Source organism: Taeniopygia guttata, chromosome 1A, assembly GCF_048771995.1.
Source record: "Taeniopygia guttata chromosome 1A, bTaeGut7.mat, whole genome shotgun sequence".
NCBI lineage: Eukaryota > Metazoa > Chordata > Aves > Passeriformes > Estrildidae > Taeniopygia > Taeniopygia guttata.
In genome coordinates this window covers 26,278,830-26,303,160 of record NC_133025.1, presented here as the reverse complement: position 1 = coordinate 26,303,160, position 24,331 = coordinate 26,278,830, and the positions used below count along the sequence as shown (strand labels likewise).

General features: G+C 35.9%; 1 protein-coding gene across 5 annotated transcripts in view; it reads right to left on the bottom strand.

Annotated features, from left to right (window-relative positions):
* Nucleotides 1-24,331, bottom strand: part of DOCK4 (dedicator of cytokinesis 4) — a 221,673-nt gene that overhangs the window by 52,542 nt on the left and 144,800 nt on the right. For all 5 annotated transcript variants that reach the window (XM_041713768.2, XM_041713769.2, XM_041713766.2 and 2 more), the window contains 10 exons: nucleotides 20,262-20,359; nucleotides 20,074-20,157; nucleotides 19,877-19,977; nucleotides 19,461-19,542; nucleotides 18,445-18,615; nucleotides 16,890-17,082; nucleotides 13,503-13,630; nucleotides 11,180-11,314; nucleotides 7,167-7,265; nucleotides 858-952 (listed from right to left, as the gene is read on the bottom strand). In XM_041713768.2, the coding sequence (XP_041569702.2) occupies nucleotides 858-952; nucleotides 7,167-7,265; nucleotides 11,180-11,314; nucleotides 13,503-13,630; nucleotides 16,890-17,082; nucleotides 18,445-18,615; nucleotides 19,461-19,542; nucleotides 19,877-19,977; nucleotides 20,074-20,157; nucleotides 20,262-20,359 (1,186 nt within the window). The remainder of the gene's footprint in view (nucleotides 1-857; nucleotides 953-7,166; nucleotides 7,266-11,179; nucleotides 11,315-13,502; nucleotides 13,631-16,889; nucleotides 17,083-18,444; nucleotides 18,616-19,460; nucleotides 19,543-19,876; nucleotides 19,978-20,073; nucleotides 20,158-20,261; nucleotides 20,360-24,331) is intronic.

Genomic DNA, 24,331 nt, shown 5'->3' with positions numbered 1-24,331 from the left:
ACAATGCAGACTAAAATTGAATTTTAATCAGGCATTTCAATATGTGTCATAGAAGTTTAAGTCAATCCTTCATCCTAGATTCCTAGGTCTGCCCAACACAATGCCCCTCCTCTGCTGACAATGATGTTTGTAAAATTGTGCTGACTGTTCAGCAGGGCTATCTGATCTAAAGCTAAGATTGCAAAAAAGGTAGGTGGTAATAGAGGAGAAATAAAATTTAATATGTTGTTTCAGACCTGTTGTAATTACTTCTTAGAAATGCTGGGAACCCGTTTCTTTAAAAATAAGGCCTGAGCAGAGAAAGAATGGCTGATGGGCAGGTTTCACCTGAAAACCTCACTAAGCAGCGCTTAGTGCCTTTCGTGACTGTTGCCTTGTGCCATACCTCATTTCCTGATTTGTGATTTTTGTGACTTTTCTGACAAACACTAAATGAAAAAACATGCAAAAGCATATTTAACTATATTACAGTTGATAATTTTTTCTTGAGAGCAAACAGATCTTTACCAACTCAGAATTTCAAGAAACAGATTTGAAAAGAAATTCCTTAGAGACTTGTCACTTGTTACTTGGAAAACAAAGCTGTTGGTGCTTTGCAGCTTTATTCTGTAAAAGTGTTTCTGAGTTTCCAGTTATATTTGCTGTCTAAATTTCAGAACAGAAAGAAGTACAGATTATATCATAAATTTATGACATAAAAGAACTGCAGAGAGGTGAAATCTTAAATTAAAAAAAGTAAAACTGCAGCCAGCATTATTAAAAATACATTGAATTTTTATTACATACATCATATAACTATTTTTATCATGATCTGTGCATGCTACCCGTACTTTTTAATAACATTAAAAATGCCTTACTTGTTTGCAACCAAACGCATCACTGTCCAGTCTTTTGGAAACATCTCTGGTCGTATTAGTATCCGAAATACTGTGAAAATCTGCAGCAGGAAATCCTTTGGAAGGAAAAGAAGTAGTCATATGTCTTTGCTGCTTTAAAAAGAGCAATGAGTTTTAAAAATGTTGTAATCAGAGGGAAAAAAATAATTATAAAAATAGCATAATTGCACTTATTTTCACCATAGATAAACCTCTGAATGCTTTTTTTATTACTTCCCAAGAATTTTCAAATAGTGATTTAATCCTTTCTTCTTAAAATGATGAAAATAATATAATGTGCCAGTTGATTGACAGCAATGCATAAAAGAAATGTCAAAGATGCATTTGGTTTCCACCCATACACTTTAAGAATGCAATGGTGAGAATAATTTGCAAATCAAAAAAAGCACTTTACAAACATCAGAGAGTTCAGAATATCTCCTTAATCATGCCAGGTTTTCATCGATTTCGAGATTCATTCTAAAAGCAGCAGAAAGAGTGTAAGGACCATTTTGTCATTGACTTGACAAAGACCAGTAACTCCAGTAGAGATGCTCAGGTGGTAGTGCAGCTGGCTGGCTCTGTGCAGGTCACTTAACCTTTCTGCCTCATTTGCTGGATCTAAAAAACCAGTCAACATCTGTGAACTACTTTGTAGAAATGTAGAAAGCACTGCCTGAAAGCTTCTAGCATTATCATCTCCTATGTCATGTAACTCTCTAATAAATAATGAAACTATTCCTCTCAGCATATGTTTCTTTTTCAGTTTTTATTTTCACAAATAAAACTAACAACAAGGGACCATCTTGATTATGTACAGTACTGCCAGTATTCTTTCAGTATGAAAACTGAGCTGTTGACAACACGAAGAACATGAGTCAAGTGATATAAACACATCTAACAGAATCAGTGCAGTACCTGACCTTGAAATGCTTGGTATTCATTCTGCCCATATCATTTGTAGAGTTACCCCGGAACACAGATGAGACAAAGATACAAATAATTTTGAGCACCAAAATATATTCTCAAGTGCATTTATCAAAGTGTAGATGACAGGCATTGCACAACAGATGTCTTTCATTAGAGAATCACTGTAAAGGGGGACGAATACAAGCACTGAATAAGGCAGATGAGATCCCCATACCCACCCACCAGAGATTACATAAAAGAGACAACCTGTTTTCTGTGCAAGATGCCAGAAAAATATCTGTATTAAAGAGTATAAATGATACTCCCTGCAGATAACGTACTGTTGGAATGCAGGTGACCAGCTTTGCCGATAAACAAGTACCTACCTCTGCGAACAACACAATTATGCCAGGCCAGTGTTCTATAGGTTTGCACCTTGTACTTAAATGCCTTTTTATTTTGCAGAGATGACCTCCCTCCCCTGTGAGTAATCCCACAACTCTGTGCCATAATCCCAACATGGCAATACTTTGAACATTGCTGCATCTTCAATAACATCCCAGATTCTTCCATATTCCCTTTTTATCTGCTGTCCAGACACAGTATATGTTTCTGCCATTAGGGATCTCACCAGTGGATGCTGAACTGAAGAGGCCAAATGGCTGTTATTGGGAAACCAGAAAGCCATGCAGTGGTGGTATGAAGATTTAAAACCCAAGGGATGTGTGAGGTGGAAACATAGCAACTTTGAGATAGCTTGTTCAAGATTCTTAAAAGTAATAGTCAGGAAGATCATATGTACTTCATTTCTTTGTATAACTAGACTTGAACCAGAACACATATTTTATTCCAAGCAAACTTTTAAACAAAGCAAATGTAGACACTGGCATTACATTTTGAATCATTAATACCAGGTTAATTATTTCTAATTTTCACTGAAAAAATAGAAAATTGTGTCATCAAAGTAGCAATATTAGCTGCAAAACATAGATTTAGTAACAGATTTTAACATTTAAAAAACATTTTTGCCGGCAGTGTAAGTGAGCTAACATTTGGTTGGTTCAGTACAGATAGAATTAATGTCTCATATGTCTTCTATCTTAAAAGAAAAAAAAAAAAGTAATTTTGTCTTTTACATACTCTAAATACCATTTCTTAATATTTCTACTTAGTGTACATAAGGTCTAGTCCTATTTGTAATATAATAGAATATATTATTTTATTAGTAGTACTAAATTAGTAGTACTTATTTAGTAGTACTAAATTAGTATTAAACAATAATGTTTAGTTCTATTTCACACCACTTCAACTTCACACCTGAAGGATGGGATGTCATCCAGAGGGGCCTGGACAAGCTCAAGAAGCGAGCTGGTGGAAATGCCGTGAGTTCTAACAGGACCAAGGGCAAGCTGCTGCTGCTGGGTCAGGTCAGCTCCTGTATCACCACAGGCTGGGGAGGAACAGATGCAGAGCAGCCGTGCCAAGAAGGCCTTGGGGTGCACGAGAGGCTGCCCATGAGCAGGCAAAGTGCCCTCCCAGCCCAGAAAGCCAATTGTATCCTGGGCTGCATCAAGAGCAGCGTGGGCAGCTGGTCAAGGGAGGGGATTCTGCCCCTCTCTAGTCTGGTGAGACCCACCTGGAGTGCTTGGAGGCTTTATTTGATCTCTTGGGGTATAAAGCATTTTCATTTGTGTCAACAGTCCACTTTGAAGTTAATTCCATGATGTTTCACTGCTTTGATTCATGCTGTAGGATTATCAGACTACATGGTATCAAGATTTTGTAGAGCATCCAGAGCCCCAAATGCCAATAAGAAAGAGGACTGTTCCAGTGTTAATTCCACAGTGTTAATTCCTGGGCAATTCATCCATTCCTTGGCAGTTCCTTTCCCAGATCTTCTTTGCTTCACTGCTTTCTTAATGTACATCAGATGTCACCTAAATAAGCGGCTTCAGAACTACCCCTCTGCCTAAAAAATTCATCCTTTCAGAAGTCCCATATGTGAGTGGATGTTTCTGCAGAGCAGGGGAAGGATGGTGGCTAGAACTGAGCTTCTCCACTAGAGACACTCCCCATGCCCAGGGGAGGGTCTGTCCTTACAACCTGTGTCATCTCACACAGCCTGTGTCCCAGGGGCCATTAGAGAACAGTGGAATAAACTCCACTTGGTGTTATGGTTTGGCACCCACTTTACCCTGCTCAGGCTCGTAGAGCTGAAAGAGAGGGATGACAGAACTAGTAAGATTTACACCCATCCCTATGGAATATTATCTTTTCCCTCATCAAAACTCTATAATGTCACATTATGTAGGGTACACTGCCAATGAATAAAAACTAGGCCTTCTGGTATGTGCTTACTTGTTTTGTCTTCTTTTAATCTATTAATTAAAAACTCCAAACATATTGATCAAAGGCACCTTGCTGTGGTCAAAGCTGCATTGTGCTAAGTATTTGTATTCACTTTCCCACTATCTCTTCCTATTCATAACTTCCACTGTTACCTTTTGTCATAAATTATGTTTGAGATTTTCCACAGCAGAAAATATCCACCTAGAAAGTTGCCTCTGTTTTATAAATTACTGTAAAATATATTTAGTAGGAGTAGAAAATATTTTGTGGTAAGCAAAAAGAACATACCTTTAAAATAATATTGAAAGATAAAAGGAAGCATTTAAAATTATGGTCTTGTTAAATTCAGGATTTCAAAAAGTGAGTGAAGTATAGTGCTGGTTCTACCACTCAACCATGAAACCCCTGTCAGTTCTTTTAGACTTCATTTGCATGTTTTCATACATAAAATGTTTTCTCTATCTTCTGCTTTGAGTGGAAAAAAACCTCTCTTAAACTGAAAAAACAGTCACCATGTCAATTACTTAAGACAAATATATTTACAAAATAGAGGGAATATTTCCATAAGCAATCACTTATTTAAGGCATCACTCAGATGCATGTCATATAAATATGTGTACATGTCATTCCTTCAAAGTCTCCATTTTGCTTCTCTTTGTTTAACAAGCTGGAAACAGCCTTTAGTAAATTTGGTATAGAACACTACAAAAAAGAGAAAACTGCAAAACCTTTCCTGGTTTGCAAGTACCTTCATGAGCGAATTTTTGTTTGGAGAAGTCATTTGGTGGGGGTATTTTTATTAACTGTATCACAAATACTGTGTAAACATACATTCATGCAAGTATTGACATAGTCACCTTGAGAATTAGTCTGGAAGAAAGATGAAATGTCATGTGGTACCAGTGCCTAAGCCTTTAGTATAGATGGTTATTATAACCAGAGGTAGGTAAAGCAAAAAAGCAGAGCACAAAGCAACTCAAAAGCCTAAGTTACACTCCCTTATAAATAAGATAAGGTTTCCCTTGGAAAACTCCTATCAGATCTGTAATTCATAATGTGGCTTCAGGAAGACCCAACTCACTTTGATACTACTGACTAGGGACAAAATGAGTAGTCAGAAATAGAGCAAGCTGATGTTAGTTATCACTGAAGTTTAAATACCAACTAGCCACTAGATTAACTGAGGCTACTATTCTAGCTTCTAAAGCATTTCAGGGGAAAAAACGTCACTGATATTAACACCTTTTGAATTTGCATTTAACCATACTGATATCATTTCCTATGATATCTTAAAGCAAAGAAAATTTCACACTTCGCAATCAAAGCAGAAAAGTAAAAAGGGAAGTAGCAAGATGGTTTAGATAGCCTACTCATAGGCAATCATCTCATGATTAACAGCAGTGTTGGTCTTACACACTAGCTCTCATCTTTCCATCTTGCTCTCAGTGATATTTGATATTTCCAAGTGAGGGGAAAAAACAATATATTATTTAAGATTCAGAAGAGAAGGAATGCTGCATTGATGATGATCAGACTACTACCACTGAATCACTGGTTGAGCTGATGGTGATTTGATGAGATCTGAATGGAAATAACAAACTCTGGACTTGAGTTCTTAAGACCTCTGTTGTGATAGCTGATGGCACCAGCTACAGCTGCTTTCCATATGTCTCTGTGTAATAGTAGGGTATGTGTGTGGGGGGAATTTAAATGTGTCAAATCAAACATCATTCAAGAATTAATTCCAGAGATTTTTCATATTCTAGAAAGAAGTAAAGTCTGAATAAACGCAACATGGTATTTCACAGATATATGAAACAGAAATAAAGCCTTAAACCTCTAGGAATACCTGTTACCTTTACAAAAGGTAAAATATTTCCACCCAAAAATGCCTAGGTCCCACAATATTTACTAAAAATTGCCTAAGGATAGCAACTATGCTAGATGAAAATAGATACTGTATGCTTATATAAAAATTATTCACACTATACAACTCCTAGGTGGTGGTCTTGATTTATGATAATTTCTTAACAGCACTTCCTATCTGTCAAGCTCTCTATGACCACCTCACTCAAAGAAAAGGCACTCACAAATGATATGCTCTGTTCAGCTCTAAGCAGCTATCAGGAATTTAAGTACATCTGAAACTGCACCATGACTAGACTCCCCGCCAGCACTTAAGTATATCAAATGGCAGTTAAGGAGTAATGCCTAAAATATATTATCACATTAGGACATGATTACTGGCTGAATAATGTGTATAAATGATTACTCAAGATTTTTTGTATTGATCAAATTTGATACTATACAACTTTTCAGGGTCTAGTAGAGTAGAAATCTTAGTGTATACGTTTATGCAGGAAATCCTAACTTGAAGAAAATGTTTTTTAATCCTGTCCCTTCTCCATAATGGAACTAAAAATATTTTATCTTCACAAACCCAGTAACTTAATTAATGAAACTGGTAGAAGTTGCCTTAAAAGACCTCCGCAGCTACTCTTTTCTATGACTGAAATGAGCAGACAGACATTATAAGTCTGACATGTTCTCCTGCCAATGGACGTGCTGCACAGCTAAGAAAAATGAAGTTAGCTGATTGTGTATTTCTCAAGCTGCATGTTTGCTATTGCCATACGTAATTTAATAAATGAAACAAAAAAAGCAAGTATAATAAGCTAAACATAAAATTCCCCAATTGCCTGAACAGTAAGAGTCAAACAAGAGCAGTGTAACCTTAGACTGACACTATCTTCAAAAGAGGATTGGAGGCTAAGTTCAAGGCTTTAAAGTAAATTTATAGTTCCCTCCATCTATATTCTCTCTGCTGTCACTGTAGAAGCAATAACAGCCTTGACTCGCTGTGAGAGTGGACTCAAGTTCTCAAGAAAAGCTGTGCAATACTTAGCTAATCTTTAATACACATTGCATTCAAATACTGAAGTGATTCATCAAAGCACAGGGATATCGTAAAGGGAGATTAATCAAAAAGAGAAATAAAAGGCCTAAGCAAGTGGAAACAATTCTGTTACTCACCCTCAGATCTTCCTTTGTGTTGAAGCTATCAAGAAGCTGTTGATAATGTCTATCAGTCATTTGTCGCAAGAGTGACAATAAGCAGGAGACAAATTCCCCCTGTTCAGATAAGCCAAGAGGAGAAATATTATGTTTTTTGCACTTGAGCTGAAACTCTTATATTATAAGGACTTGAAAATAATTAACAAATGCAAGGGAAATTAATCTACAATTAAGCTTCAACTCCACATTTTCTGAAAATACATTGATTGCACTTCCTTCCCATTTAAGGAAATATTTTTCCCATAAATTGAGTCTATTTGCTTAGAAAAATCAATTTTATATAGTTCCAGTGGGGATAAACAAGTAAAATTTTTATTTGTGATTTGTTTTCCTTCTATCTGTTTTTAAACAGATTACTTAGATTGCTAAAATTACAACCTCTTTAGTCAACTCAGCTTTGAAACAAATATAAACAAACATATTTTGCAAGAATTCTGAGAAGAATGCTATTGTTTTCCTTTAGGGAAGAAATGAATCAATTTAGCTGGGAATTATTAAAAACATTCTGCCACCCCAAAAACACAAGATTTGTCAAAGAGAAAACTCATTTTTAGGACTGAACAGATTTAGAAAATGTTTTGATCAGAAATTTCTTTGGGCTTGCAGAAGAATTTCTCATTGAAAGAGCAGAGAACTGAACGGGGTATGTCCAGTGAGCAGTCAAACAAGGAAGATATCATAGAAAGGAACAGGTTCTCCCATTCACCCTTTCCTGTCTGCTTGCACTGGCTAAAAACACTGAATGATATCAATCAGGTCTGACTGCAGAACTGATGAGGACAGGGAAGAGTCAAATGCCTGGTTTGCATCCCAATGCTTAGAAAGAACAATTCTGAAATCTCACAAGCTTTCTAAAAAATGGGAAATATATTTTTGCCTGTACCAGGAATGGAGAATGAGACTGAGAGGACAGGTGATAAAAATACTTTAAAATGGTGCCTTTCATTAGTTCACCAAGTGAAATTTTGGGAATATTTCCCTCCATCTTTATTAAAAACAGAAAATAGGATTAAAAAGAAGCAGTATGTTTTCACAGGAATAGCTGTTCTAGATTTTACACTGGGAGGCGTGATTAATTCGTGATTATACCTGGTACACTTGATCAGGTGGCTTTCACTGGCAACATGGTGATACTTCTGCACTGAGGTAATGATTCTAAATTTCTTACTTCCCCTTGTTTTACACTAAATATAGAGTTAATAGAAGCATAGAATCACAATATCAAAACAATATCCTAAGGCTACAAAATCTCTTAATACTCATGCTCTGGGCATAAACATAAAGGTTACAGCTGCTGTCTTGTGAATATTTGTATACCAAATTGCTAGCTTGAGTGACAAAACTCCTTCCCTGCCAAGGCATTTTAAGCAGTCCTTTTTTGTCCTTTATTCTATGTTCCCACATTTTTTTCAACCTATATAGTAGTATTTTAAAAATCACAACTTATTATAGAGTGCTGTACTATTATGGTTGACAGATTAGTGTTATAAACGTATCCACTTTAACTAATTGGTAACTTGTTTCTAAATTTGAACTTTTAATTTGAATGTAGGTAGCTACACAGGCTGGTTTTTAAAATCACAATGCACATTCAGCTTCATTTGTTGAGCTCAACATAAAAATGTATATTGTAGGATTTCTGCCAATGTTGGCCACAGATTAACTTTCAAATCATGCACAAAAGAAAATTCTACACACATAACAATCTTGCTAAAAACATTTAGGGTCCAATTCCAGTGTCAAAAGTCAAGCCAAGCAATATACTAAAATCACTTAGATTCCTTAAGTAATTTTTTGTGTCTTATTTCAGGAGCACAATTATTAAAAGCCATGGAGCTTTCAATTAAATTGCAGTTCATTTAGGTTCTGAGCAACTGAACTTTCAAGATCTGAAATCAATTAAAGTTCACTTTAATTGGACTGCTTTCTGCCAATCCTTTATAAGCAAATGCTTTTTTTCTTAAGGAAGTCCAAAGGTCTAATTCAGCAGCGAACCAAACTACAAGTTTCAGTTTCACCATTGCATTAAATTCCATGTTTGCCAATGCAACATCTGCAACACCATCACCCTGGAGCTGTGTCTGCTTCATGCTCAGTTTAAAGCCCCACGCCCACCTTGCAGGTTACTAACAAACAAGGCTGCTGTCTGAAATTTAAATGATATCCAGCTATCAAAGCTGCTTGAGAGAAATGGTGGAGTCATGGCAGCACAAAGCCCAGCGCTGCCTGATCTGTTGCTGCTTCTTGGTGAACAAAAACAGTGACACATGGGCCTAGGAAACCACACTCAGATGGGTTTGGGACTACTTCCACAAGGAAGACTATGTCTCATTCAAAACTATGGGAGAATTTTATTAAGTGTGCTCCCATGGCACATGCAGTTTGAAATAATGGCAACATACTGGAACAGATTCTACTGCTGTACTCACATTGAGTACTTTATCATACATGCTCTACAAATAGTTCAAAGAATCTGGCTCCATGTGCTGCCAGAAGCCCATACTGCATGATATTTCTACATAAATGTATATAATTGCCTTATGCTGTGCTGTGAGTCACTTCCACATTATGTACTCTTTGAGAGCCTGCAGTGACAATAACATGGCTTTTCTGATGCATAATAGAAATTTTTGCAACTTGAAAGCACTTTGAGTCTAATTTTTTGATGGTGTAAAAGAATTAGGCTGTCATGGTGTTTAATGAAAACTTAATCTGCAAGCAAGGGGATATCTCATAACAAGCCAATAAAATCAGAGCTTTGCTACACTAACAGTTTGACATTACCACCCTTACTTCAGTTTAGATTTTCTTGTGGTGGCCTGATATGCCACACGGCACACATTTACAATTTTGTAATTTAAAAAAAAAAATTCCCAAAATCTTAGATGTATATTGCTGTTGAACCACAGTGATTAAGCATGATGTTATCTTATCATAGAGCTTGATCAGCTCCATAAAATACTCCATATATAGTTTGCTCTCAATGGGTCTAAAGAAAAAGAGAAAAGAAGCTAAAAAAAACCCAGCAACATATTTTTTTTTTATGCAGCTATTAAATGCTTTTGAAATGTTTGATCTCAGAGGAAATTCTGGTTTGAAAAGCAACCCTCTATTCATTAACAAAAACTGTTACAGTGTAAACACTGAGCAATTAATTAATAAATGTATAATGAGATGGTAAATCACTCAACATAGTATGTTTTCTGCACTAAATGCTGACCCCTCACACTTTCTTGGGGTCACATCTCCGGCTATATTAGAAACAATTTGACCTTGAAAAGCAAAGTGAAAACCTTGCTGCAAACAAACCAAACATTCATTTTTTTGATCAATGCTTATCACTGACTTTTCTGTAAATGCCTGTATTTCAACCTTCTAATTTCCATAGCAGGTTCACCAAAACATCATTTGCTAATCTTCTAAATCTATGCTGTATGCTCAGCTTCATGTGACAAAAACAAAGCTCAAATGCTCAGCCCAGAGAACAACAAAATGCGTCTCAAGTAATATATTTAGATTAGTACAAGTTATCACAGATTCTGCAGGCATCTTTAGAGTTATTTCATCATGAAAAAATGTATGCATTTTAGGAACTATTATTGATTGATACTCTTCTTTTTTCAGGAATTCAAACTGAAGGAGAGTTTCAGAAAGCTATTATATTGCAAACAAAAGGAACATACTGGAATAATTACTAACTTGAAAGTCTCAAAAGAAATGTTATCTTTTGGGCTCGTTTTTTGCTTTGTTTTGGGTTTTTTTGGTCGCAATCTACAAAAAAACTACTATTTAAAAAAATTACTATTTCCACTAGAAATTAGTAGAATGCAAGGAAGGGTTCATTGTCCTCCTCATTCTCTCTTTTATACACAAAGTCTAACACTGTGAATTACAATACAAAGACAATATATTCACAAATCTAGTAGTCCAACCAGTGACAATTGTGAGCTCTCTCACTGCAGGAAACTTACAGTCACGTCTTGAAACTGGAGGCGCATAGCAGAGCCTGATGGCTGTGGTCGGCTGGTGATCTCTAGTATGGTCCTTAATAGAATATCTAGCAGACTGTTTACAATCACATCAATTTCTTCCAGGACCGATTTTTCCTTAAATAATAAATAAAACATTTAGGATTTTAAAATAGAAATACAACCACAAGTATAATTCCTTTGATGTAGTTTTAGAAACTAATTAGTTTCACAATGAATGCTGCATTCAAGAAACAAGGACTATTGTCTAATTCAGATATAGTTTAATTCTATTCATTTTTCTCCTAACAGTTTTCCATTAATTACCTCACAGAGGACAGATACAGGGTTGACTTTGAATATGTAAATGTTCATCAAATTACCATAGCTCTACTTTCACTTGACGTATAGAGGAAAGTAGTAAATAATATATAAAAACTTTTCAGGCAAGATTTTTATAGGTAACACTCATATATCTTCTGGGGAACTTGCCAAGAAAGGCTTAAAATCCAAAAAGCAAAATCCTGTTTTACACTTTGAAACTATCACCAGAAATAAGCAGATGGTCCTCAACCTTCAGGACATGCTTCATCAGTAAGGCCCAGCTATGCTGCTTCCCAGCAGCTGAGTAGCACAAATTAGTCATTTATGTGAGCCCGCAACTGCTTGTACACAACATCAAAACCAAGGAATCAAAGTCTTCACTGCCAAAACAGACCATGAATATCTCAGTTACAAGCGGGAAAACACTTGATAAAGTCAAGTTGTAGTTACTTTCCGTCTTAATTCAGATGGAAGTATGTTTTCCCTGCTTCAAGACTGTTTTAAATCTCCACTGCAGCAGAAACCACCATCTTAATCTGAGCAATTTTATCCATGACCCTTTTAACATGACCCTTCTTCACAGAAAAATTTGATAATCAAATGCACACAACCGAGCTAAAGCTCAGCTGACAAACAAATAGATCAATCAACTTTGCTGACATTGAGGTGTAGGAGTGATTTGGGTTTTTTCTTTTGTTTTATTTTGCTTCCTAGACACCCTAAAGCATATGATTTATAACAAAACTCAAAATTCCTTTTTGGACTTAAGTTGAATCTAGTGTCAAGCCATATCCTCTGTCACTTCATCTAGCATCAAAGAACTGTTAAACTGGCTTCTTATGAAAGCAGACAGTACATTGTACATTTAGGAACTGCATCCACCATGAGGACTCTTCTCTTTACTACTATAAACTACTTTTGGACTGAGCAACAGCCTTAATTTTCAAAGATGCCTTATTGCAAATTCACTTGTTCCCTCAATCTCCAAATCATCTTGATTATAATAGAAGGTCTGAAATTCTGTACTGATGTACCAAAAAAAAACCATGTCAAAGTCACAAAGTTGCTAATAATCTCAATTACTCATAGAATACTAAGAGTAGTAGCTGCATATCCTGAACATTTGGTAGAGTTTTATGTAGATATCCACTTGTAATTGTGCACATCTCTGGCTTGGTGGCTCCAAATGGAAGATCTCCTGAAATTCAGACCAGATATGTAAGGCTTTCTCCCAGGCCAAAACCACAGCTCTCCTTTTGTATCTATCACTTCGTCTTGTGATGAGATTTTATCCTTATCCAGAAGCAGCTGGAAGGAATATATTGTTACAGTGCCAAAAATGCAAGCCACATCCTTATCAAATCACTGATGGAGCAACTTTAATTGCTGAAAGTGGTATGAAATGAAGAAGCACATAAAGGAGTTCTCACTAATGCATTACAAGGTAATGTATGCTGGCCTTAACATGCATGTATTGCACTAATTACAGGAAATGCTTGTTTTTAATTGCCTTATATCCTGCTGTCTGTCAGAACCTATCATCACCTTCCCATTTGCAATACACCTCTCTAAGTGAGCTCTCATATGCAGCTTTCACACATTAATTCATAAACATTAGAAACTGGCCACAAAGTTTATCAACTAGCAACCAAGTGCAATCTCCCTTGCAATACTCATATCAATCTCTTTATCTAGATCAGCCCTGTGTCCCCTAAGAACACACAGCACACAATAAAAAATGCCCCTAAAAGAAAGTAGACATTTCTTTCTTTCCAACACAACGCCCAAGATGTGCAAAAGCTTGTCAGAACACTATGTGATACAATTAAAATACTCATACATGCAAAGAAAAGGGTCATGTAAAAATCAAAATGACATGTTTATGCAGATTCATTAACAGAGAACTCTTTAAAATGCTCTTGGGCAAGGTCCAGCTTGTGTCATTAAATGTCACTGAGCCATATAAAGAAGTTCAAGTGGATGTGACATGGTGTTTACTCACTGAGCTGTTCTTCTTGATGAGACAAAATATGTTGCTAAGGATACGGGCACACATTATAAGGTCCTTCTGCTCTTGTAAATGCATGTGGAGATGATGTAAAACTACTGGAAGAAGAATGCATCGAGAATCTGGAAAAAATGAAAAATTTCATGATAGGAGCTTGTCATAGAGTAATTTAATTTTAATACAGCTATTAAATATTTCTTCAGTCCAAAACTATTTCTCATAAGCAGAAGCTTTTCATATGTTTAGCAAAATTTTTTGATGAGCAGAAGCTTTTACTTCACAATCATAAGCAAATGTTTAAAGAATAAACAATATGCTGGAAGTCACTATATCATGGATGAAGAAAAACACCACTGTGTGGAATATACTACATATAAAAGAAATTTTCAGTATTTATTGAACTCTCATCCAAAATTAATAAAAAAAGTAGAAGAGTAATGCCTGTATTCATAACAATGAGAAATTAGGCTCTAGTGGTTCTGCCATGTGACAGGATCCATTTATATGCCAAGGTTATGACAGACTTCAGCAGGAACTTATGTTCTTCTACAAAAAAGTTCTACTTTACTGACCAGCAGCAGTATTTTCAGATTTCTTTCAGAATTTTTACTTTTCCAGATTCCTCACTCCTACTGAGTATGAGCAACCTGGACTATTGATTTCTACATAAAATAATTTGCCTTTCCATTCTTTCATTTTCTAAACACAGCTCTTTGGTGTTATTTGCAGTCCTGCATTTGCTGAAAATTGTGCAAGAACATACTTAAAATGCTACTTATTTCTGCTTCTTGTTATTACAATTAAAAACAATATTAAATCGGAAGAACCACTAGTGGTAACACTTTAAACATCTATTCACAACTTGATAAATGGGAAGGATATTTCCTGTTTTCATTTTGTTGTTGTTTTAAAATCTTTTCCACAATTAAGAAATTATATTCCCATAGAAATGTACTTGAATAACTTCCTCCATTAAAATTTTAATGATTATAAGTTGTATTATAGAAATACACTCATTGACCCCCCTTGTTCATTAATGTGACTGTATGCTAAAAATGTATTTCTCTAGTTGTAAAATTACTCTTTTAAAACAATTTTGCCAAGCAGGTATGGTTTGTGGATTACACTTTCTATAAACGCTCCCCTTTCCCCCCCCAGTTATTTCCTCTATTTTTAATATGAGGAAGAGGAAGAAGAAGATATATTTATTCTGCGATTTTATTTGTTTAATGTTTCTTTCACTTACTGAAACACAGCACTAACCTTGTTATGCTTTACTATCCCCTTGTTTTCATTGTCTAATCATCTGTATAATAAAAGACAAATCATATGGACAAACCGATTTGTACACATGATTTAAGTATATTCTTATTTTTGAAATAAAACCTTGCCTGTTCTTTTTAAATGGGTGTTTAATGCTTATTATTTATTCAGGTGTACCTCTGTATCTTCCTACTAAAGAAAATAATAAAAAGAGGCTGTAAGGCAGTAGGCAAATGTCAGTCATCATCGAAAACCAGTGGTACAGAAACCCAGCACTGGGCAATAAATAGCCTCTCTAGAGTGACTGCTTATTTCTGCAAGTGCCTTAACAGGTTTTCATCAGGACTGCCCTGAGAGTTCCTATCTGCCCGTAGCACCACAAATGGGGGGAAGTTTCTCAGCAAAACCAAGGCAGCATAGTCTTTTTCTCTACCTCAGAGCCTGGTTGTTGAGCCAAGTGTTGTCCCCAGTGTTCTGAGATGTCAAGTGTGCACAGCTGCCACTGACCCATCAACTGCGGGACTTCTAGGGTCAAAGGGTAACTGGGCAGGGAAATTGCCAATGTGCAAACCTGTGGTTAGAAAAGTGCCATCTTCTGATCCTCACTGCTAAATCTGCTTATTGATTCCTGCTGGATGAAAAAAACAGAGCTAATGCCTTCAGTTGAAGCAATAAAGCAGGACTTTTCTATTTGTATAAAAAAAGACTTAGCCCCTGGATTACAGAGGATGGCTCCTTTTCCCTGCATTCTCTTAGGCCTTACACATATTGAATTCTTGACTATCTGGCAATCCATAATCAAGAGACAAGATGAAGTGTCTTGATTCTATGGTTGGCCTACTGTGCTAGCAAGCAGGTGATAGAAAGCTTAGTCCAATCACAACACAACTCCACAACTATCACGGAGCAGTAACAGCAGCTCTTTCACATATTTTGTGTATGAGCATTATTGTTTGGACAACAAGTACAACTCAAATTCCTCAATCCAGAAGACCAGAAGAAACTAGGAGCATCCCTGTGCCAAGATGTTTCTTCTTGGTTCACTCTAGATAGCTTCCTGATGAGCCCACACAGCATTTGGCACCTCACCTGAGACGCCATCTACTCTGTGCACTGCTTACACATAAGTGCAGCATTATGAACTACATTTCAACGACTAAAAATCTACATGTAGAAACACTTGCAAATAGCCAGCTCTCACACACGATATGGCCTGAGGCATCTCAGGCAAAACTGAGCATCCTCATACAACTGTTTCAAGTATCCCATTTTTGCAAAAGCTTCATAAAATGATCAGAAACTCTGTTTTACCAAATGGACTAGCAAAAAGCATCTCACAATGACTTGGGAGGCAATAGAGCCAATTATTGAAACAACCACTACATATATCACAGCTTTAGATATATTCTTTATAAGCCTAGAATCTAAGTACCCCTCTGTCTTGATCTGTTTAGATGGAGAGGGAGAGATGTAGTGATATTACAGAAGAGAAGAGCTTGCTCATTCACCTCTGGATTCACCAAGAACTAGGTGAGAAAGTCTGAAGACTATTTGTCTGAGGTTATTTTTACTTTTAATAATTGTCAGCTGCAGGGTCAGCTACTGGATACAGAAAAATTAATGACTGTAAGCAATGGTGCAATAATCAGAACTCTGAGCCATCAGTCACTGTCCTAATTTTTCTTCTATGCAGGAAGTCAAATTAGCTGACTGTTTTAAATGCTAATATTTGCCCTTTACAAATTTTATACAGAAAGACAAGAAAAAAATCATGACACAGAGCTTTTCAAGTATGTGCTTGGCATAATTACAAAGAGAGAAATCTTAGACTCTGGGCAATCGTTGTGACTTTCCTATGCAACATTAACACTTAATACATAGCATGTCTTTCCTCCCCAGTTTCCATATAGTGGTAAAGCCTCTGCAGAGACATACTTTCTTCAGTCTAGTATATTTTAAAGATTACTTTCAGAAGGTGATTAATTTCAATTACTAAACAGATGGTCAAAGCTTCAGCCTGCTTGGAAAAATTGAAGACTATTCCCTTCAGCACCTGCTGGCCCAGGTACAAAGCACAGTCTGAGCTCCTCATTTGCAGGCAGCCCAGAGTAACCTTACCCGGGTTAGTGTACAGGTGACTCTCCACAGTTTTGCCAATACTCTGCAGCTTAACAGCTTGAAGGGACTCATCCCCATGCATGACTGTTGGCAAGCTGCCCAAAGCATCGTGGACCAAATTTGCCACCTCTCTCACATCAAAGAGCTTCAGAAGTTCTGAGTACACTGATGGGAATGAGCTGAGAAACACAGCCTAGAGGAACAGGGTAAAAATGGACAGTCAGAACAGTTTTGACATTTATAGAATTTAATAAAATATAGAAATTTAAGTAACTCTAGAGAAGTGCCTGGCTTCCAGGGTAGGTAATAGCTTTTAAAATGGTCTTATTTTCAGAATGAATAGCCTCACATTCATTAACGGACTTACATTTGTGACTATTTCCTCCAAGTAATATCTAATGATTGTTAATTTCTCCCAGGACAAAGTGGAAGTTCAACTCAAAACAAAACTCAGAACAAAACTCAACTCAGAACAAAAATATTTATTCTTTAAACACACTTACATCTCAGTGAGAGAAAATTTTTAAAAGGATAGCAGACTCCAGCTGATATGATAAAAAAAATATGTGTGTGGTTTGGTTTACTTTGTTTTAAGGTAAGTAATGTAACAGTCTCTGTATCATCCATTTTTCAAATACTGAACATTTTTATTTTGGACTGAGGCAGTAGTGGCAGTCTTGGCTCCATTCAATAATCTTTAAAATGTGTTAGAAAGTTATTGTTGAATATGAAAACAAAACATTGTAAAAGGAGAGCAGCGCCAGAGAAAATAAGCTAAAACTGATATTCCCTTCTTCTTCTTTAAATCCTGCTGATTGTGAAAAAGCTACTTACACACTGACACTGGTGAACAGGCTAACATGAGTTAAAAATTCTGAAAAAGAATTCTAAATGTGGTTGTTTGTATTCTTTTGTTGTCTTTTGACTCCAGCTGCTTACATGATATGAGGTGGAAGAACTACCTTTCTGTTCTCTCTGATTTGCCATTTTCTTGGTGGAACAGCTTTCTACAGAAATTTGGAAAACACTAATTCTTAACAGGATCTTAAACATCTCTGTATACAGAAACTTGGGAAAAGGATGGTATATTTATGAGAATTTAATGTAGAGTGCTGTCTCCTGTGTATTTTGCCACAACACTTCAGCGTGAGCCCATTTCTGTAGTCACAAATGAAATACTGATATCATCTCAGTATTAAACCATATGGTTCATCAAGAATTAAAAATTTTCTGTAAGGCATGAAAACTCTGATAGCAGTCTTTTGTATGGCTCAAATTCTTCAGTGTCAGTGTGGTTAAACTGAGCAGTAAAAAGACCAAAACAGAAAAATTGATTTATTTGTATCCATCAACATAATTATTATAATTAAAAATAAAATATCAGGTTTAGGATCATCTATTCCAAGCATATTTAGAAGGTGCTGGTATGAAAATTCCACACTGTAGGATGTAAAGTTAAAAATGCCACTTTGCTCTAGCAAAAATGTTTTCTTTCAGAAAAGGCATATATTTTTTATACTGGATGTTGAAAATGCCTACAAGCCATAAAACTTACTTGTAGCTGGGATAAAGCACTAGTTCCTTTGCTCTCTTGAGACAGGAAGAAGCGTACTGACATAAGGAGCTCCTGAATACAGCAGCGAAATTCCTCCTCATTTTGTCCACCAGTAGCAATAGAGAATAATCTTCGAGACTGAACTATGTATTTAAAGATATATTCCTGTGCCTATAAATGCCAAAATCAGAGACAACTCACAAAAATGAACATGTTTATCTCCAAACAGAACACATGCAATGATTATAGAATTCAAATACAGAAAATAGTCTGAAACATGAGCCCATTAGTTAATTTTGGTAAATCTCTCTATTGAAACACTAACAACATCTTAAAAAAACCAACCAAACAAAAAACCAAACAAGCAAAAACTCAACATCACTTTCTCCTCCCATCCTTTCCCCCTCCAAAAAAAGCTTAAATTAAGTTGTAAAACTGTTGGAATGCAAATTCAAAATACTTCCCTCTCTTATTGGCAAGACACCAAAGCGGTGTCAAGAAACCAAAGTTCACAGCAGCATAGAAAAACACAGAAAGGTACCACACTGATATTTTATTCCCAAATTGTAGCATGTGTCCCAAATGGAATTATTGTGTTGTATAACTCAACCTGATGGCATGTTATGCTCTTCTGATTGTACAAACCAGGGCAACAAGAACAACCACAACCACTACAATCAGTAGAATTCCCTGGTGTCAGGACTGAACCATTAGGTCAGCATTTAGATTCATACAGTGGATGTTAATACCATCAGTGTAATCTATATTTAATTCCTTTGCCTCATTCAGTAAGGAACATAGAGCTCTACCGACTAATGGTAGTGAGCCTCAGTGGTCAATTTACTGACAGAAGAGAATAATGAATAAAATGACTGCACTGAAAGTCTGCAGCTCCCTAGAATTAGTACTATTGTTCCATCATTTATATATATTCTGCTTCATTCCCTGTGTTAAACCTTTGTATACTATATGAATACATCATTCAAATGTATACTTGTCTTCAATAATTTTATTACCTTTAGTACTTCCTGTATGTGATCATGAAGCTCCACCTCAGTGACTCGATCAATATGCCACTTCAGTACTTTTATGAGATCTCTATAATAGCACATCAGAAGGTATTACAACACAGAAGTGGGAGAAGGGTTAACTTTACACATAAAATGCAAACCAATAGCTGTCATATGAGAAACATTGGCAAAATAAAAGATTACTAGATTTCACTGATCACCACAGACTCAATAGTACACTTAATTTTAACTCTGCTGAAGAGTACCTAATAAATCTCTGATGAATGGCCATGATACCAGCATTAAATATGCAGTAGAATGATTTTAACAGGTATACACAATTTCCTTAACCTAATGATTGATTCTTTTAGTTTAGTAATTACTGTCAGTATTAAGTCAGATAAAAAAAGTACAGACTTCACCTGTATGCAAGTGCTCCTGCAAAATGACTTTCAATGTAAGTGTCCATTACTGGCTTAAAGTGGTGAAACTTGCTGTCCTGCAGCAAATTTATTATGTGAACCTAAATGTGAGAGAAAGAAAAAAAAACAGCACTTTTTGTTTTTTGTTTTACTTGGCTTTTAGTTAGTGTTAAGCATGATCACAAAATTAAACTTACCAAGCAATCAAATACTTTTGATCCATATTTTTGAGAATTTTCATCTAAAATCCCAAATAAAGTATCTAGTGTATCTTGAAGAAACTGATGGGAGAGAATAAGAGTGTTATTAAAAAGATACTTCTGTGATCTATAAATACATTATTTCCTTCATATCATCTAAAACTATGGTATAAAAAGGTATATACCTTCACTATTTCTGAACCATCAATTTCTTTTAATTTTGAGAGGCAACCTGCAATTTTGTCTGGGTGGGTTCTCCACTTCAGAAGGTCAAGCATATCTCCTGCAAAAACAAAATGCAATATTAAAGTTGGAAGCAAAGCAGCATTTCATATTTTAAATCTTACTATTACAGTCCACTCAGCAAAATTTGACATCATTAAAACAAAACTCCTTCAGATTTGCTATAATATGATCTTCCCAAGAACACATTTTCATTCCATTCCATAATTGCTCCACCAATACAAACATAAGAACATGGTACTGCGTCACTAAAATCACTCTCCTGTGGCCACTCTATTATGCAATCTCATTCAGATAGTACCTTAAATAAAGCAATTATTTTACCCTCCCTCATCCCATTGAAGGATGCCTTCCAGGCTACCCTCTGAAAGATAGAAAAAAATCTCCTAATTACTAGCTTGAATGTATTTGAAACACTCATGTTTCTATGTCTTTTTAAAGATCAAATACAATGCCTCTAAGATCTCACTTGATTAACAAGAAAAAAATCTCTTCTGGAAAATTAACTATTCTGACCTAAAAAATATATGAGTATGTCCAAACTTCCTACAGTTTTAATTCCTTGCCCTTCAGCTTTCTTAGCCAAAATGATAACTAAATTACAGATAAGATTACATCATTTTCTACATCATTAGCAAACTCATACATCTCTTGTAAACACCTGCTAATTATGTTCTAGAACTTGAGTGTCTTTTAGATAGACATATTTTATGTCACCATTATGATGCTTCTTCTGTTTAACACTATTCAGCTCCCTGGATAAAGAAGAATCCCCAGGAGTCTCCACTAGTGTATCCTGCCTTTTCTACCATTAGAATCAATCTAATTTCTATTCTTTCTTATTAATTATTTAAATCAAAGTTACAATGCTTTGCTGTATCGTATTTTGATTTTGTTCCTCTCAACTGATGAGACCTTTCAACAACATATTAGCAGAAAATTGCCTCAGACTTTAGTGAAGTTACTCTCATATCCACACCCTTCCAGTCCTTTAAAACAAAGAAAAATCCCAGAGATTTCTTCATATCAAGTAGTATTTTCCATCTACTCCAGAGGGAAATTCCTTCCACTATAGTGCAGCCTTCCAATGCCATTTTAACTTTTATTTGCCTGATTGAAAATTCTTATTTCTCATCTATATGTTTTCTTATGTGCTGCATTGTTGAACTGCTGCATTTCCTCTTGATAGTAAATAAAATAATTTTGAAAAGAAATATTAATAAGTTTATTCTGGCATGATTTGCCTTTAATAAACTCATCTTACAGCACATCTGAATTAGTTACATGTTGATTTTTTCATCCATGATTTCTTGTAAATACTTGCATAAAATTCACCAGGGACAGATGGCCCAATGAATGTACCTGCCCTTCCACATATCTTAAATTTAAGTTCTACATTTAATAGTCTTTGAACACATGTTATTGCTTCACAGATGTACTAAAAAGCCTACCTTGCTATAAGATTGAGAATTTCTTGTTCCATACCATTCAATATCCTAAAATAGTTTTGCAACCTTGGCTTGGTTTTTCAGCAGTTTTTCCTTGCTGAACTTGGGCACATCTGCAGAGCTCCTTTCAAGCTGTATTCAGTAAAAGCTACACATATTTTTGACTGTTAAATTAAATAAATTCCAAATCCCTTTTATATTCCAGTTTACTACTGCCATGCTTCACTGACCAGCTTTTCAGAAATTCTCTATGCCTAGTGGTTTGAAGCAGAAAACCTTAATCACCATCCAACCCTTCCATCAATTTAAGCTAAGCTACAGTCTCGCTGATCACTGCCCTGCACTGTGTTAGAAGGAGCCAGGGCTTCTGAGGTGTTCTCAGTAGTTATTGAAGTAAGACGTTAATAGCAAGTTTTCATCTTGGTTCATCATCTTTTTGGTTGTTTTTTACCACAGACTGTTTTCACACTCAAATAATACTTGAACGACACCCATCTTTGTATCATCCCTTTCCTGGTTTGCTCCAGGGTAGTTCCTCTATCCCACAAAAAATGAAGTAATAATTTTTACTTTATTAACATTAAATAAATCTCCACCTATATTCAAATTTTGCCGTAGATGTTAATGGCAAACAACCAACATAAGATTCCACAAATATTTTGCTGCCTTAATTGCTTTTGATGGACACAGATTGTTTTGATGCATTTTTGTGTTACATTTTTGTTTTACTTCAAGCTGTGCTGGCATGGAAAAAAGACATCCTTGAGTTGCACCGAGTGATGAAAAGTCTCACATATGCATCAGAGACACATCCCAAAGATCATGGACAAATGACAGCTCTTATTATTCTTTCTGTCAGGAATTTTTCAGAAGCAAGATTTACAAATCCAGTGAACTACATTTGTCTTTTGGTTAATTAAATGTACTTCCACACTTTAAGCCTCAGCTCAAGCTGACGAGTAGCAAGATTAGCTGAAGCTGTGAGTTCAGAGCAGGAAAAACATTTCTTTACAGATTTGCTGGAGAAACTTAGTAGAAAATAGTTAACACTCAATATTAGGGATTTGTTGGGGGATTTAAAAAGAAAAAGAAAGCAAATGTAAGACACTCACTTCAAAGGACTTATTTCAAGGGAAGTGCTAAGGAGGAAAGACATTCTAAGATAACATTAGCAAATAGCCCAAGCATAAATTACATGAATAGAAAATCTGACATGTGAATCACAAGGGGAACAGATAGCAGTGTATCATGTAGTAAGATATATGAGAATATAAAATTGTCCCCAGAAATAGGCCCACTAGGAAAGCATAGTTTTGGAAAAGGGAAAAAATCACTGGTGATGATTAATTTTGCCGAAGAATAAAAATATTTCCAATGCATAATCTTCAAAATAATCATGGCCTGTATGTTTAAAATAGACTACACCTGACCTATTATCCCTACCAAACAAAACACATCCCTTCTAAGAGCATGTAATTTAAATCCAAGGAGCTAGGTTTAATAGAAAGTTTAGAATCATGAGTTTAAGGAAGTGGTTTGGGATGATTTTCCATCTCGCTCATGTAAGTCCTGAGACATCAGAAATTGTCTTGTTATGACACATCTACACTTCAGGAGGAAAAGACTGAATTTCAGAACTGGCAGTCAGCAAGTCTCTTCCAACAGGCTGCTTCTGTGGTCACCAACATTTCCTCCAAATTAGAATTATTTGGAAACCCGCCTAGTGCTACTATTGTTTTACTGATTCACTGTTGTTTTTTTGGTTTTTTTTTTTTTAATGCAGCTCAAAGGATTACACCTCTGCCCTGCTGTATGCATGTTGTTCTGCTACTGAACAGCTGAACCAGGGATGCCCCGATCAGTGCTGAGAAACAAGTGGATGCCAACAGCTAAAATATTCAGACTTGCTGGAAGGATTCTGACTCTCTTGCAGCCAGCGATCCCTACTATATGTCAAAAACTAAGACTGTTTTGGTAACTACTCAGTAGAAAAATACTGTGCTCTCACTTGCTCTTTTAGGGCTTTATAGAGTAATGAAAAATAACTAACTAAGAATACAATAGATAACAGCTAGTATACTTTTTGCTAATATTAACTGATTAACTATCCAGGGTCAAAAGGAAAAGAGAAGGAAAAACTAAATAGCAGAAAGATTAGATAAGGATGCATTCTTAGCCACGATGAACGCACAGACACCCCTGGTTAGAAGGTCTCTAAAAGTAATTTGGAAATAATCCTAATAACCTCTCCAAAGTACCTGGGGTAAGGAAGTTATGGATCCCAACAACTAGGAGTCAGCCTCTGTCCCCCAGTCCCCATAATTTTAGTATGCATGAGAGCTGATGGCATGTGGTAACAATCAATGAGAGAATGACAGCTGAGTAAAATTTCCCAGCAAGAGAGTAAAGCTGCAGCCTAATTCAGTCACACCCTTTACAAGTCTGGGTTTGGAGTTCTTCACCCCATAACCAGACAACAGAATAATTTTCAATTCATTTTCAGACTGGACATTGTTGTTTGTAAACAATGGGTGAATCTCTGAGACATTCAGAAAAATCTCCAA